General features: G+C 42.5%; 1 protein-coding gene across 1 annotated transcript; it reads left to right on the forward strand.

Moving 5' to 3' along the window:
• The first annotated feature begins 4,955 nt into the window (after positions 1 to 4,955).
• Positions 4,956 to 9,853, forward strand: gcm2 (glial cells missing transcription factor 2). Its single transcript, XM_077012625.1, has 5 exons — positions 4,956 to 5,354; positions 5,728 to 5,980; positions 6,734 to 6,846; positions 7,353 to 7,478; positions 8,425 to 9,853. Exons 1-5 carry the CDS (start codon positions 5,259 to 5,261, stop codon positions 9,310 to 9,312), a joined length of 1,476 nt encoding a protein of 491 aa, XP_076868740.1. The 5' UTR covers positions 4,956 to 5,258; the 3' UTR covers positions 9,313 to 9,853.
• The last annotated feature ends 4,501 nt before the right edge of the window (positions 9,854 to 14,354 follow it).

The following is a 14,354-nucleotide window of genomic DNA, read 5'->3' on the forward strand; positions in this document are numbered from 1 at the left end:
CACTACATCTTCCCTCTTTTTAATAATGAAATTCCTGGAGGTAGAATTGAAGAAAATGAAACATATCTACTCCAATGTAGCTATACCATGTTGAACTTGACTTGTATGACATCAGCTCTGCATTCTGAACTAATCCCATTTTGACATGTTAACATAAGTGTTCTTTCCTTTATATCAGAATGAAAAATAAATAAATATCAGTTTTAAACTAAACTTATAAGTAATTCTCCCTTCCCTCTTTTTAAACAACAACACCATTCTCCTTTCACTCTCCTTTCTTTTTTTTTTTACATGTTAAGGTTAGAGGTCAGGCAGACATAACAAAGTCCTTCTGCCACACAGGTGGATGCCGGACACGAGTCGACTTCACAGGGACATCAGGTGTCGGTACCGCTGTCATGGGCTCTGGATCTACGGAAGGGGGGTACTGGGTGGGTGTGGGAATGGTGACTGGGACCGACTCAGCCGGTGTGACAACTGGATTTGGAATGGAGGGAGCACTGAGACTGCCATCACTGTTGAACTTCTTCACATGAGCAGCATTTCTCATTTTGGGTGGGCTGTTGGGTTGTTGAATGATGACTGCATTTCCTTGTTTCCTGATGACTTCATATGGCTGTGACTCGAAGTTGGGGTCTAGCTTATTGGACTTGTGTAGGTTCTTGCAAAGAACGGTGTCTCCTGGTTTTATTTCCTGATCCTTAGCCCCTCTTCGCTGATTAGCAGCGATGTTTCGTTTTAGCTTGTGCAAAGCGTCCTTGTCATGGATTTCTTCTGAAACAGCTGCATGGGGTTCATCACTGTCAGCAGGCATACCGGTGAAGCTTGGCAGTTTGTCGCGGAGATCTCTGTTCATCAACAGCTTTGCCGGGGACACTCCCGTGACTGCATGAGGAGTGGTCCGGTAGTGGAACAGAAAACTTTTCAGTGCAATTTTCCAATCTTTCTTTTCAATTCTGGCTATCTTCACTGATTTCAGAATTGTTCTGTTGAATCTTTCCACTTCTCCGTTCGACTGAGGCCAGTATGGTACTCCTTTCAGCTGAATGATGCCATGCGCGGTGAGATATTCGTGAAACTCTCTGGATGCAAACGGTTGTCCGTTGTCACTTCTCAGATACTTGGGATATCCATGAATTTGGAACATCTTTTCGAGAGCATTAATCACATTGGTGGCATTGGTGACCTTCATGTAGGCAACTTCGGGCCACCTGGAGTAGTAGTCAACTACAGCCAGCAGGTAGTTACCTTCAGAGATACTCAGCAGGTCAACTGCCAGGTAAGTCCAGGGTTGGTCTGGCAATGGCGTACGCTCTAACTCTTCTGGTGGAGCATTCTTGCCGATCACTTGACAAGGGTAGCATCGCTTTATTTGCTCTCCCACCATCTTGTCAATTTCAGGCCACCAGACTTTAGTTCGCAGTCGGTTTTTCGTTCGTACAATCCCCTGATGTCCTTCATGTCCCAACTGTACCACGTGCTCTTGCAGGGCTTCGGGAATCACGATCCTGTTTCCACGCATGACCATCTGTCCAGCCGTCCAAAGTTCATCTTTGACCGCCTGGAATGCTGTACCCTTAAAGTAGGTCCAGTCGTTTGTCTGTATGGCTTGGCGCAGCTTGGAGATAGTCGGATCATCCTTGGAGACCTGCTCGATCTCACGGGGGGTTAGAGCATGAGGCGTGGAATCTTTGATGACACTGTAGATGTACTCATCTGTTTCTCTCTCCTCAGCTTTGTCGCGATGACCAACAGGTTGACGACTCAGGGGATCAGCCTTGTTGGTTTTTCCAGGGATGTGGACTACTTGGTAGGTGAACTGTTGCAGGTACAGCAACCACCGTTCCACTCTGGCTGATGGAGGGATTGAATTAGGTGACAACACTTTCACAAGCGCCTTGTGATCTGTGAGGATCTTGAATTCACATCCGATGAGATACAAGCTGAATTTTCGACAGGCCCAGAATACTCCGAGAGCTTCTCTTTCAAATTGAGAGTAACGTGTCTCAGTGGGTGTGAGTTTCCTGCTGGCGTAATACACCGGCTTCCAGACTCCGTCTGCCTGTTGTTGCTCTAAGATGGCGCCTACGCCAATAGGGGAAGCGTCACAGGTGATTCTGGTTGGTCTTCCAACTGAGTAGTATGCCATGACGGGGGCGTTGATCAAAGCATCTTTGAGCTGGTCAAACGCACACAGTTCCTCTTTGTCCCATCTCCACTCAGCATCTTGCTTAGTGAGTTCCCAGAGAGGCGCCGTTATTGTGGCGAACTGTGGGATGAACTTTGCACAGAATTGGGCCAATCCGAGGAAGCTACGCATTTGTGACGCGTCTGTTGGTGGGGGAGCATGTGTGATGGCTTTGACCTTTTCATCTGACACTTTAAGACCTTCTTGTGATAGGACATGACCCATGTACTTGATGGATGTCAGTTTGATCTGGCATTTCTTTTCATTGACTGTCAGTCCTCTTTCAGCTAGCCGTTGCACCACGGTAGCCAGCCTTGCGTCATGTTCAGCTTCTGTGCTGCCAACTAGGACTATGTCGTCGGACATGTTGTACGCACCTGGGCAGTCCTTGATAACTTGGCTGATTATCTGTTGGAATTTTTCTGAGGCCATGTTCACTCCGAATAAGAGCCTTTTATACCTGTAGAGTCCTCCTGGTGCAGCGAATGTTGTGATTTCTCTGGAGTCGGGGTGGAGCTCTACTTGGTGATACGCCATGTTGAGATCAATTTTGGAAAAGTATTTCCCTCCGGCCATTTCCTGGATTGTCTCGTCAATGGTAGGCACAGGATGACGCTCACGGACGATGGCCACATTGGCTCTTCGCATGTCAATGCAGATTCTCACATCTCCGTGTTTGTGGTCATTTTCTGGCCTTTTTTCCACAGTGACTAGCGGATTCACCCAATGTGCTGGTTCTGACACTCGCTCAATGACGTCTAGGTCAACTAGCTCTTGTAACTTTTCTATGACGCGCTGCCTCCGGTTAAAGGGAATCCTCCGCACGGGCTGAATGACTGGAGTGACATCTGGATCAATTTTTAGTCTGAGCTGGTAGTTCTTGAGTTTCCCCAGCCCAGTGAAGACTTGTGGGTACTTGTTGCGTAGACTTGACCATACGTCGGCTCCAGAGCAGCTCAGGATGTTCGCATTGATGCCAACTCTCAACAATCCTAGCTCTTTGCTGGTTCTGCTACTCAGGAGTGACGCCTGTGCTCGTGGCACCACGAAGAATGAAGCAGTAGCACACCGTGTTGTGTTTGGGACTTCAACTTCAAGTGTGCATTTGCCTAAGAGCCTGAGGGCTTGCTTGCTGGCATAAGAATACAGTTTTGTGGAGGCAGGTTGCAGACTGACTTCAGTCCTGGCCTTCTGTAATCTTTTAAAATCATGCTCGGACAGCGTGTTGTGGTGAGCACCAGAGTCTATCACCATGGGTAAGGTGAAACCGTTCAGGCACAGATCTAGGGTGTCCTCTGCTTTAGATATTCTGAATAGGTAGAGCTCCTCGGAACCACTCTGTGAGTCGTTTTCTCCCTCTTCTACCCTATGTTGGTTTTTTTTGTTTCGACCTTTGCTTTGCTTTGGATCATCCCTGCTGCGACCTGAAGCTCTGCTACGTCCCCGTGGACTCAGTGTGTCATCTTGGTTTGACTTATATTTATCTTTGTGAAAGCAGAGATCATCAAAGTGACCCTTTTTCCCACAGTGGCTGCACTTGTGGTTCTTGGATCGGATGCATTCGCGACCTATGTGTCCTTGTGCACCACACTTGTAACACCCTGACTGTGGTGGTGCCTTGGGCTTTGTTTTGAACCTTGCTCTACCAGAGACATGGTTTGTATTTGCTGGAGATCTGAGGATTAGCGCCTCCTTATAGTGATATGAGCCAATTACTTGGATAAGGCGATCCAGTGTAAGATTATCTTCTCTGTATAATTTGCCTTTTAACTCAGAATTTTTAATGTGCAGTAGTACTTTATCTCTTACATGGTTATCAGCTTCAGCATCGAAGTTGCATGTTTTCACTAGTACTTTGAGGCGAATGATAAAATTATTTATTGTCTCACCAGCATTGGGCTCTGTTTCCCAGAATTTTGTACGGGCTTTTGGTATGTTCTCCCTTAATGCAAAGGTGTTGTCAAGGAGTCGAATGGCTACTTGATATACATCTCGTTCAGGTTGCTCATCAGTAGCGGGTTGGTGGGCTTTCTGCTCGTCAGTGAAATTTTTCCATATCTCACGCAGTCCCTCTCCCCCTGTTAGCAATAACACAGCTCGCTTTTGTGCAGCATTTACGACTCCTGACGCTACAATGTATATTTCAAGTTCACTCTTCCACATTTCCCATCGCTGATGTAAAGTTTCAGGCTCTCCAACAGTGTCCAATGGTTTCGGTGGTGCGAGCCCACCGAGCGGGACAGCATTAGCCATTTTCTTTTTTTTTTTACTTTCGATTTTAAACGAGTCTTCTAACAAGTTACGTGATCAGCAATTCTGGAATATGCACGCTCAATTCCTATCATTAAACGTTTTGGCATTACACAGAAAACTCATTTCACTTCCCTGAAAGAATGTTGTCGAATTCTCAGTGAAAATCCGGAATCGTAGCACCGACGTTTGTAGACTTTTTTTTTTCGTCCCCCCCCGGGTCCGTTAACAGCTGAGAGAGCAATTTTCTTCCGTCCTCCTATGCTGTCGGGATCATCCTCGTCGCCAGTTGTGGTGTTTTAGGGATCACACGCACCAGAGTAGTGTCCGTTTTATCGTGGTTTTTTTAATCAACACATTCAACACGGCACACATACATATTCGTCGCGGCTACTTCTCAATCCTTCTAATCTCGTTAGTGACCTTGCGTTCGTCACTACTCTACTCTCGCGATATGTTACTTTATAATAAGAACACTACAAGCACATCCTCCCTCCCTCTTTACATAGAACACCACACCGCTCTTTACCTGCGATCATTCCCCACAGTTTGCCTGTGCGCACCTGTACGGAAGCGGCGCTTCGTGGATTTATGCGATGCACTGAGGGAAAAGGGGGGCCACATTGATCGGGTCCGTCTGGATGTAATCGACAATATTGAATTACCACATTTTAACAAGCTTTCAAAGAATTTAACAGAAACAGTTTTTATTCCAAACACATATAACCTTTGCTAAGCGTTGTGACGGGTCGATATGGTTCGGAGTTGAAAGGTCTCAGTGATCTAGTTGAGAAAGACGCTCGAAGAGTTTTGGGGAGCAATGTCAAAATCCTCAGATCAGTTTGACAACTCAGATTGTGTATGTTCGTTCGGAATGAAGCTGACTTGGGATATCAACGACCCTAAACTTCCACAGGTAAACATTTATTCACCCACATTTACTCATCAGCTATTTCCTATACAGTAGGCCTATTCGTTTTGAAAATTAACGCGATGGTTATGTACATTATTCTAATTACAGTTGCATATTTTTTTCTCTAGATGAAATTGTATTTTTGTTGAAAATATTCTTTGTGTATTCATGTTGATTACAGTACGGTGCGCAATTTCCTCATGCGTCAGCCACCTATCATATATCTCGTTAACATTGATAATATTATGTATTTCCGACGAACAAATTAAATATTATGATTAGCCTTTGACGCCAATATTCATCCCTCAGTAATGCTATATACCTATTTACCGCTCTTGGAACACAATCCAATTCGTGTTGAATTGTCTCTTTACAGGATACGAAGCAATACGACTCCTTCCAGGAGTGGACGGATGGATATGTGCGATATATCTACAGTGCCGAGGACAAGAACGCGCAGCGCCATCTGAGCGGCTGGGCTATGAGGAACACGAACAACCACAACTGTCAGATCCTCAAGAAGTCTTGTCTGGGAGTTGTAGTCTGCTCCAGGAATTGCACGCTCGCCGATGGAAGCAAACTTCAACTGCGGCCAGCCATCTGTGATAAAGCACGTCAAAAGCAGCAAAGTACGTTTGACATATTTTAATTGCGATGAATTGGGCTATTTATCTGGTCTGTGGAAAAAATAAGCTCCCAAGAGTTGATCCTATAATGAGATATCTAAGCAGGTCCTAAAGTTGGCACAAAAATGAAATAAATGTTTATTTATACCCTAGTAAACAAAGCCTATTGGTGGCCTATAGCCATACTCAGTAGCTTCTCAGCGTTTCAACCAAAAGTTATGTTTACGTTGCAAATGCAATTATATAGGACACGCTTCCTCTTTAAGGTTGATTTAGATCCTGCGATGTAGCTAACACACCTTGTTGAAATGGTAAGAATGCTTTACAAAGTCCGCGCAACGTTTGAGCTTTTAGACCCGTTCGCTTTGGTTCGTTAGACGTCCCTGCAGAGATCATGACCTTCTCCGACGGCCTTTCTTGTACATGAACTTGGGTTTCAGTGTCAACCAAGGTAGTTGGCCCTTATCTGGCCTGCTCTTTGATGCATTGATGCACTAAACTGCATATTTATATGCAGTTCGCGTTGAAGCAAGGTCGTTTACGTTGCAAACACAAAAATGTTCCTGTCATAGCATATATCCCAAGGCCTTAGGTCAAACCATAGCCTATATATATTTATATTTTATCAATGGCAACAATAATTATTCAATGTTAGCACGAACCGAGTGGAAAACAGATTAAGACTTTGAGCTGGGTTTTACGATGACCGTTTTCAATGATGATTTATCGATTGTTGTATTTGTGTGTCACTTCCAGAAAAGCTCTGTCCAAACTGCAGTTCAGCTCTCGAACTGGTTCCGTGTCGAGGGCATAGCGGGTATCCAGTCACTAATTTCTGGAGGGTGGACGGCAAGGCCATATTTTTCCAGGTGTGTGCTTATCTTTTGCTGATGGTACAGTTAAACTGCTGTCCTGTGTTTTTACACATGGCCTAACGTAGATGAGCAATTGCATTACACACCCTAATATTTTGCCCCATAATATTTTTATTCTGTGTATGCAGTTTGCCTTCTCGAAAGATCCTAGACATATTGTAGGGTGCTCTTTAAAGGTTAAACCTATTTTTACATAAGCTTAATAGAAATTGAAAATATATAAATTGCTATATGAAAAAATTGTTTAAAAAATCAATGAAGGATAAACTAGTATGATGGCAGTATTTCAAATTAGACTATAATACACAATTTTTTTGCATGTTAATTAAGCAATAGTGTTGCTTGTATTTTTTAGTTTTTGATATATTTTTTTAGGAATTGATATCAAAATTGTTTCTAAAAGTAACAAATTAAATTACAACACTTAATTTTAGGATAATACTTGAGTAATTGCGTATCACTTGTATAACCCAGCCTGCTAAATCGTTGTTTTTTTTTAGGCTAAAGGAGTCCACGATCATCCCAGGCCCGAAAGCAAATCAGAGACAGAGGCGAGGAGGAGCGCGGTAAAGAGAAGAATGTCTTCACCTCATTTTGCTCAGAAAAGAAGACTCATAGAGCCAGAGGTAAACAAACAAACAAACAAACAGAATTAAAACATTAGCACGATTAACCGTTTGTAATGATCAGATAAGTGTATTTATTATAGACTAAGCGAACTATTGCAAAAGTTAACTATAAATATATATGCTCAGCAAAACATAAACCGTCATCTCGCCCAATATCTATGAATACTGCTTTTTATTCAGCAAATGAGCTGCTCTCTACTAATAACTCTCTAAGCTGACGTGTTCTAAATTGTCTAAAACTGTCACTAGTCGCCTTTAAAAACACGCGTGACTGCCCATAATTTTAAATCTGGCCTACATGAATTTGGAAAAGTCAGATCAAACTGAATGAAACTAGAACATCGTGTCTATTTCTGCACTGTCACGTCAACTAGCGAGCCACCATCAACATCTTCATTTCCCAAATATTTATAGTAAACAAACGTTTTAGATGCTGACTGAGCTATGACCGATTTATTTTCCTTGCGTGGGGAAAAATTCCAACAGGATCAGCATTCAGCATTTCATGTTCATGGTTAAAGTTCATGAGATTCGTTTATTTAAACAATTAAAGGAATTACACTTAGTAGCTTTCCAACTATTTCTACATCAACCATTTCTCAACTACTTATAAAGGCAATATGGTCTAATATTTTTTATATCCTGGACGTTTTATGTCGTATAGGCAGTTAACCTTTTTAATGAATGACAACATAGATTGACACTACTACTAACATCAACAATAAAAACAACAATAATAATTATATAGATATATTTTAATCTTGAGTTTATTCACTTAAGGTTTATACAAAAAAAATATTTTGCCTGTTATTTTTTTTAATTACACTATACCGTATATTTCTAATTATAGTGGTTCTTGCTTGAATCTATTTATTTATCGTTAAACATGAAATGGTAGAAGACGTAGGAAGAGCTTTTGTGACATAGTTCTCGTTCTCCACAGCCGGGACGCTACCACGACATGCCTTTCCCCAACATCCACCAGCTTACCATGGACAACCCAGACCGTTTCAGCATTATCGCCGAGTCCAACTTCCCCATCCAGACGCAGCACTACCCTGCCTTCCAGAACCCCGAGTCCTACAAGTTCCCCTACGACACCCATGGTGCTGCCGGCATGGCCGACACCTCGAGCGCCCTGCAGAAGCCTGCCAACCACCGCTTGTACATGCCTCGTCCACCATGTGGATACGACTTTGCGGTGCCGGGTTACCTGGGCTCTGGTTCCTACCCCCCGGTGCTATACAAGGACCCGGTCAGCCCACAGAGCGAGGCCGATGTGAATAAGGGCGGACCCAGTCTGAGTGCCACTCCACACTCTACTAGTGTGCTACCTAACCACGATGCCACTGCCAAGCACCACAGCTGGAAGCAGATTCTGGGCAAAGGGCCGTATGGGGACCGGGCGGAATACCCACAGCTCCCTGCCAATGCCAACCACTACTATAACAGTGAATACCCATGCAGGTATACAGGACCAGCACCTACTACACCCACAGGTCTCCAGACCATTATCACCACCACCACGAAGGTGTCCTACCAACCTTGCCCCAAGCCCTCCATGGTTAAATATGGTGAGAACCTCTACGACGTAAAGGGCCTGTCTAACTGTAACTCGCTCTTAGAGGAGTCCTCTCCCACCTCCTACTCAGAGCTGAAGATCCCAGAGGATTCAGGGGTGATCAAAACAGCCCTCTCCTACCAGGACACACTCCCCGCTAAAATTGAACGGGCGGAGAACTTCGAGGGCTACCGTTATAGCAGCTACAGCTCCAACAGCTACCCCGAGAGGGTGACACATCCATACAGGTACGAGGGTGCGGAATACTGACACGGTGCTCCACTTCAATGGAGGAAGAAGATCAAAAGGTGAGAAAGACACACACAATGGACATATCTCATGCTGGTGGGATCACCTGCAACTGATACAGAACTGATCCAACTCAATCCAATGGAGAAAGTGATTTCGTTTTGTACTTTTCTTCAGTGTGTAAATATGTGTAGCTATTTATAAGCAGTATTTGAGCATTAGACCTGTTTGAAATGTTTAGTTAAACAACTGTATGTGCAGATACCTGATCCAAAGTTAGTTAAATTCCAAAACATTTCAGAATATTTTTTAATTAGCTAGTTGTATTTTAAAGAAAGATGATATGTGTCTGTTAAAAAGAAATTCCATTTTATGTCTTTGCAAATTAAGAGTGGCTCAATGTATGTTGGAATCACAAATCTGTTTTGATGTAAAAAAAAGAAAAAAGTCAAATTTTATAACTTAACTGATTGCAAATGAAGTGTGACAGTAAGTCATTCAGATTGGATACACAGTATTCCCTCTTTCATCTGTTATTAAAGATTAAAAATACATTTAATAATGGTTGTCTGGATATACATGACATAAACATGTATTAAATGTAATTAATAAACAAGATCTATATATAGTCTAGTGTGACATTTCCAAACTTCTCAAGTGAAGGAAGTGTTTAAAAAACTCTTAAAGCCTTGAATCCTCTTTACTGAGAAGCATAAACCAGCACTTTTCAGGGCTCTGTCTGTTTATTCAGCATGTGTCAGTGGGAAGTAAAAAAAAACCTCCGTCTACAGGCATATAATGAAGGGCTTTGTGACTGAGCGCTTTTAAGACCCTGGAGAAAAAGAGTGACACGCTTTACTGGCATGAACAACCAGGCAGGGGATGTTCTCCTGTCAGTAGGCATTAAGGATAATCATAGGCAATTAACTGGCTGGTTTGTCTATGGACTGATTTAAATCTCCATCTTCTGAAGAGCTTTAGAGCCCAGACCTCCTCTGTAGTGGTGTGTGTGTGTGGGAGGAGGACGGGGTGGTATGTGTGTGTACAAATAGGAAATAGCAGTATAACGAAAGGCAAAAAGATACAGAGGCTGGAGAAAGGTTAATAAATGTATGCGAGCAGAGAGAGGGAGAGAGATTGAGAGAGAGAGAGAGTGAGCGAAAAAGAGAGAGACAGAATGAGAGAGAGTGAAAGAGAGAGAGACAGATAGAGTGAGTGGGGGCCAGTAATACCTGTTGCTGACAGTATCTCTTCACACAACCTTTGCACCGACAACTAAAGACAAGGTGCCATGGCATCATGGAGCCTTAGTACACATACACACACACACACACACACACACACACATGTGCATAACTATTTGCTCTTCCACGTTCTCAAGACAAACACACTTTGTAGGGAGATTCCTTTAAATGTACTAACTTGAATAAACAAATAGTGATTTGCAAAATCAGAAATGTGTGTGTGCTTTGTGAGCAAATTTTGAAATCTGTCACTTTGGACATGTGATCGATGCTTGGCATCCGTCAGTGAAAAATTGATTTAAAACCACATAACACACTCAACAGAGAGAGGAATCTTCAGATTTCAAAAACAGACAGACATTATTGAAAACACGGCACAAAAGCGAGTAATAGCATCCACAACATTACAGTACCAGAGTGAGTAAATATGATATTCGCCCTTCCACTGTTCCTGGCCAAACCATAATATGGTACTTTGTGTCTTATTATGCAACACTGTGTGCGTGTGTGTATGATTAATGTTGGTTGGTATCTCGGACACCCCTATATTCCCCCTGTTGCCCTCATGACCAGCTTCATATTTCAAGGGCTCTTTGTTTACAAACAGCAGGGGAAAGATAGTTGTGGCTCAAAGGCAGGTAGCTGATATTGTCTGCAGCCATGGAGATCTTCAAAGGCACCATCTTGAGTGCCACCTCATCCCCGGCTGCACACTGGCATGCTGGTCGTCGGCACTCAGGTGGCCCGGCCTGGAAATGGGTCCCTGCCTGTTTCTGAACTGGGTTTGCAAGATGTGGCTCCAAGTCCTACAGAAATATATGAAACGTGCTTTAAAAACCCCACTGCCAACATTCAAGGTGCAGAACACGTCCAATATGATAATTTTTTGGAATAATAAATGATAAACATTTGCAATAGGACTGCATTCAGCGATTGATTTTTCCACACACATTACTGGTAGTGATACTGAGAATTGCACACAGTAGAGGGAACAGAGACACAATTTGTTTATATCACTTTTTTTCCACAGAATTTTTACTTAATGCAACTCAACGTCTAGTCACACCTCCGAAATGAATGACAGAATCTCTGAGCTGTTACTGCTTATATTCATCCACACATCTTTTCTTGCTATTTTAGGAAACACACTGCTTGGTCATGGTCGAGCTGAACTTTTTATTATGCATTTATTTGCTGACTCTCTATCTCTGGCATTATAACTGTCTGCAGAATGTAAAGATGCCCCACTCTAAAATATACATATCGCAGTTTCAGTCTCTGAAGCCTTAACAGCTTATAAAGCATTACAGACATGACGTCTGTGTTGTCCTACACCTCACCTTTGAATCCCTTCCTGCAGGGCCTGTGTCTCTGCTGTCTGCTGTGCAGAACACATCGAGGTCTACTGTTTTATCTTTCTGATTTGCCTTTTGAATAAGGGCCCTTTGTCTCTTGATTCACACTGAGATTGGACTAATGGAGGACTACTGTTACACTGTTGAAGGATTTTTTTAACATTTGCTACTTATTTTGGCAATGAAGGTAATTGAGATTAATTACATTTTAAGCTTTAAGCGCATCAACATAAAATAAAACCAAATCAGATCATTTTGGCCATGGTCAGACTGGCTGTGCTAAATGCATTCTAGGTCATATGACTTGATGCTTATTGTATCTTTAATCTATTCTCTCTCTCCCCCTCTCCCTCTCTCTCCCTCTCTGTGCTGTATTAAGAGAGAGTGGTGCACAGGTGGTGTGTGCTCCATCAGACACACTGATGAGGCTCTTAGTGTCCCCAGGATTTCTTCATCACTGCCATTAACGGAGACCAAGACCAGCCTGGTCCTCTGACTCAAGCAGGAGAAGAAGAGTTTAGTACTCAGATGCTGTGATGTGCTGAGAGCACCAGGTCTGCCGTTTTATTCTTTCGCAGGATCTCCGTCTTGCCTTTACAATGACCCGTGCTTTCATACCCCCATCACTCTACCTTAGCCCCACCCAGCCTACACGCTCTGATGAACCTGAGAAGTGCACAATAAAGAGATTTAGTTTAGGTCCAACTGAAAGACTTTTTTAGATGTTAAAAGCACTTAAAACTTTGTATTTTAAAGTGATTTGTTAAATATGCAAACTATGGGTTGAGTTCTATATTCTATACATAGAGTTCTATATAATTAGTTAATTAATAAGTTTACAAAATGAATATAATCTTTATAAAAATGAGTAGGCCTTCATCAATCTTTCAAAATGCATATACCTTAAATCTAATTATAATAACGTTAGTTTGTATTGTATTGCTTCCTTAAAAGTAACGTGACTCCTGAGTTCTTCTGTAGTAATGTCACACCCACCAGTTCCTGACTTAAACTACTTTACAATAAAATTAACATTTTCTTCAGATTTTGCTGCTTTTAAATGCATTTCAGTGCAAAGAATCTGGAATATCATTTCAAAATAACTACAATTGTGGAAAATCACAGTACAGGAAATGAAAAATAAGAGATGTTTTGCGTGTCTCATTGAGAAGCATTGCTAACAAATGATACATGTTAGATGTTCACCTCACTTCCAGACATGATGACCAAGCAACCAGGAGGCTCACCAGAGGAAGAACCAAGAATCTGAGAGGTTTCTAAGGTCATTAGCAACTAAAGGATCTGCATGGTAATAACTGGTCAGACATGTAAAAGAAAATCTGGCCTGGATTTGAAAGCAGCACGCAGTCCTTCAATGAAAACCCCCAAAACACCTGATTATGTCCCGAGGTGCCGTGGAGCACCTTAGAGATTGTCAGCCAGATCATAATGTGGTCTTTTCAGATGAGATGTCTTGAATGTTACCATGAAGGGGGGAGGGGAGGGGAGGGTTTTGTCAGATGGGATTAGGAAGCTTGATGGATAGTGTAAAAAGCAAATTCCTGCACAAAGCCTGTAGCCCTCATCCAGAGAGCTGAAAATGAAAAATCCTTTAAACATGACAGGACTGCACAGGGGTGGGAGAAGAAGAAGAAGCTCGATGTCCTTCATACACCTGGTCAGAGCTCCAAGTTCAAGCCTACAGTATATATAAGTAAAAAATATATATGAGTTTGGTTGTCAGTCTAATCTAATCTAATCTAATTTGTTCTTTTTCATTCTTTAATTTATGCTTAGATGTTTAATTTATAATTCAAGTGCTGCAGTGTGCAGTTGTGCTGCAGTTTTTGTTTAAATTCCTTCTGTTATTTGACTTCTTTCGAGGTTTATAGCAACAAAAAATGAACATTTTAAAAATGATCAAAGTAGTGACTCGTGCATAAATGTTAACGATGTGCTATTTTGCGATAAAAAAAAATCGGTGTCTCACTATTTCTGCATTACTTAGTGAAAATGCAACTTTGGGAGTCGCAAAGTTAACCTTTGCATTCATTCAAGTTCCCAAAAGCGGAAAGACGACGGAGGGCAAAAGTTTAGACTGCTAATATGATTGACAGTGTCCCTCGCTAACAACGTCCCCGATCAGGCAGGTGCACAGACCCTTTTGAGAAGTCTTCAGATGCACCGTGGTGTCGTTTATCATCCCCATGACCGTGAGAGCGAGCGACCACGTGACATTCCTGTCAGCCTTCTTAGACCTTCTGGTTCTGACCTACTCGTGTAGGAAAACTGTCTCACCAGATAGGAACTGTTGTTCTGAACTCTGTCTTCAACCGTAGTAGGAATGCCAGCAATGCAGCTGCGAAGTCGCATAACTGTTGGAAGCGAGTGTCCATCTACAGGTTACTGTATAGTCCACAACCACGACACGTAGGCTATGTAGGCTATCGTAAAGATAGATCAA

The sequence above is a fragment of the Brachyhypopomus gauderio genome, chromosome 7, assembly GCF_052324685.1.
Source record: "Brachyhypopomus gauderio isolate BG-103 chromosome 7, BGAUD_0.2, whole genome shotgun sequence".
Classification (NCBI taxonomy): Eukaryota; Metazoa; Chordata; class Actinopteri; order Gymnotiformes; family Hypopomidae; genus Brachyhypopomus; species Brachyhypopomus gauderio.

What these genes read in the sequence shown, in the direction of transcription:
- gcm2 (XM_077012625.1), top strand. Translation starts at nt 5,259, where the DNA reads ATGTCAAAATCCTCAGATCAGTTTGACAACTCAGATTGTGTATGTTCG. An exon ending in ACGACCCTAAACTTCCACAG is followed by an intron (nt 5,355 to 5,727) that starts GTAAACATTTAT and finishes GTCTCTTTACAG; the next exon opens with GATACGAAGCAATACGACTC. An exon ending in GAAGACTCATAGAGCCAGAG is followed by an intron (nt 7,479 to 8,424) that starts GTAAACAAACAA and finishes CGTTCTCCACAG; the next exon opens with CCGGGACGCTACCACGACAT.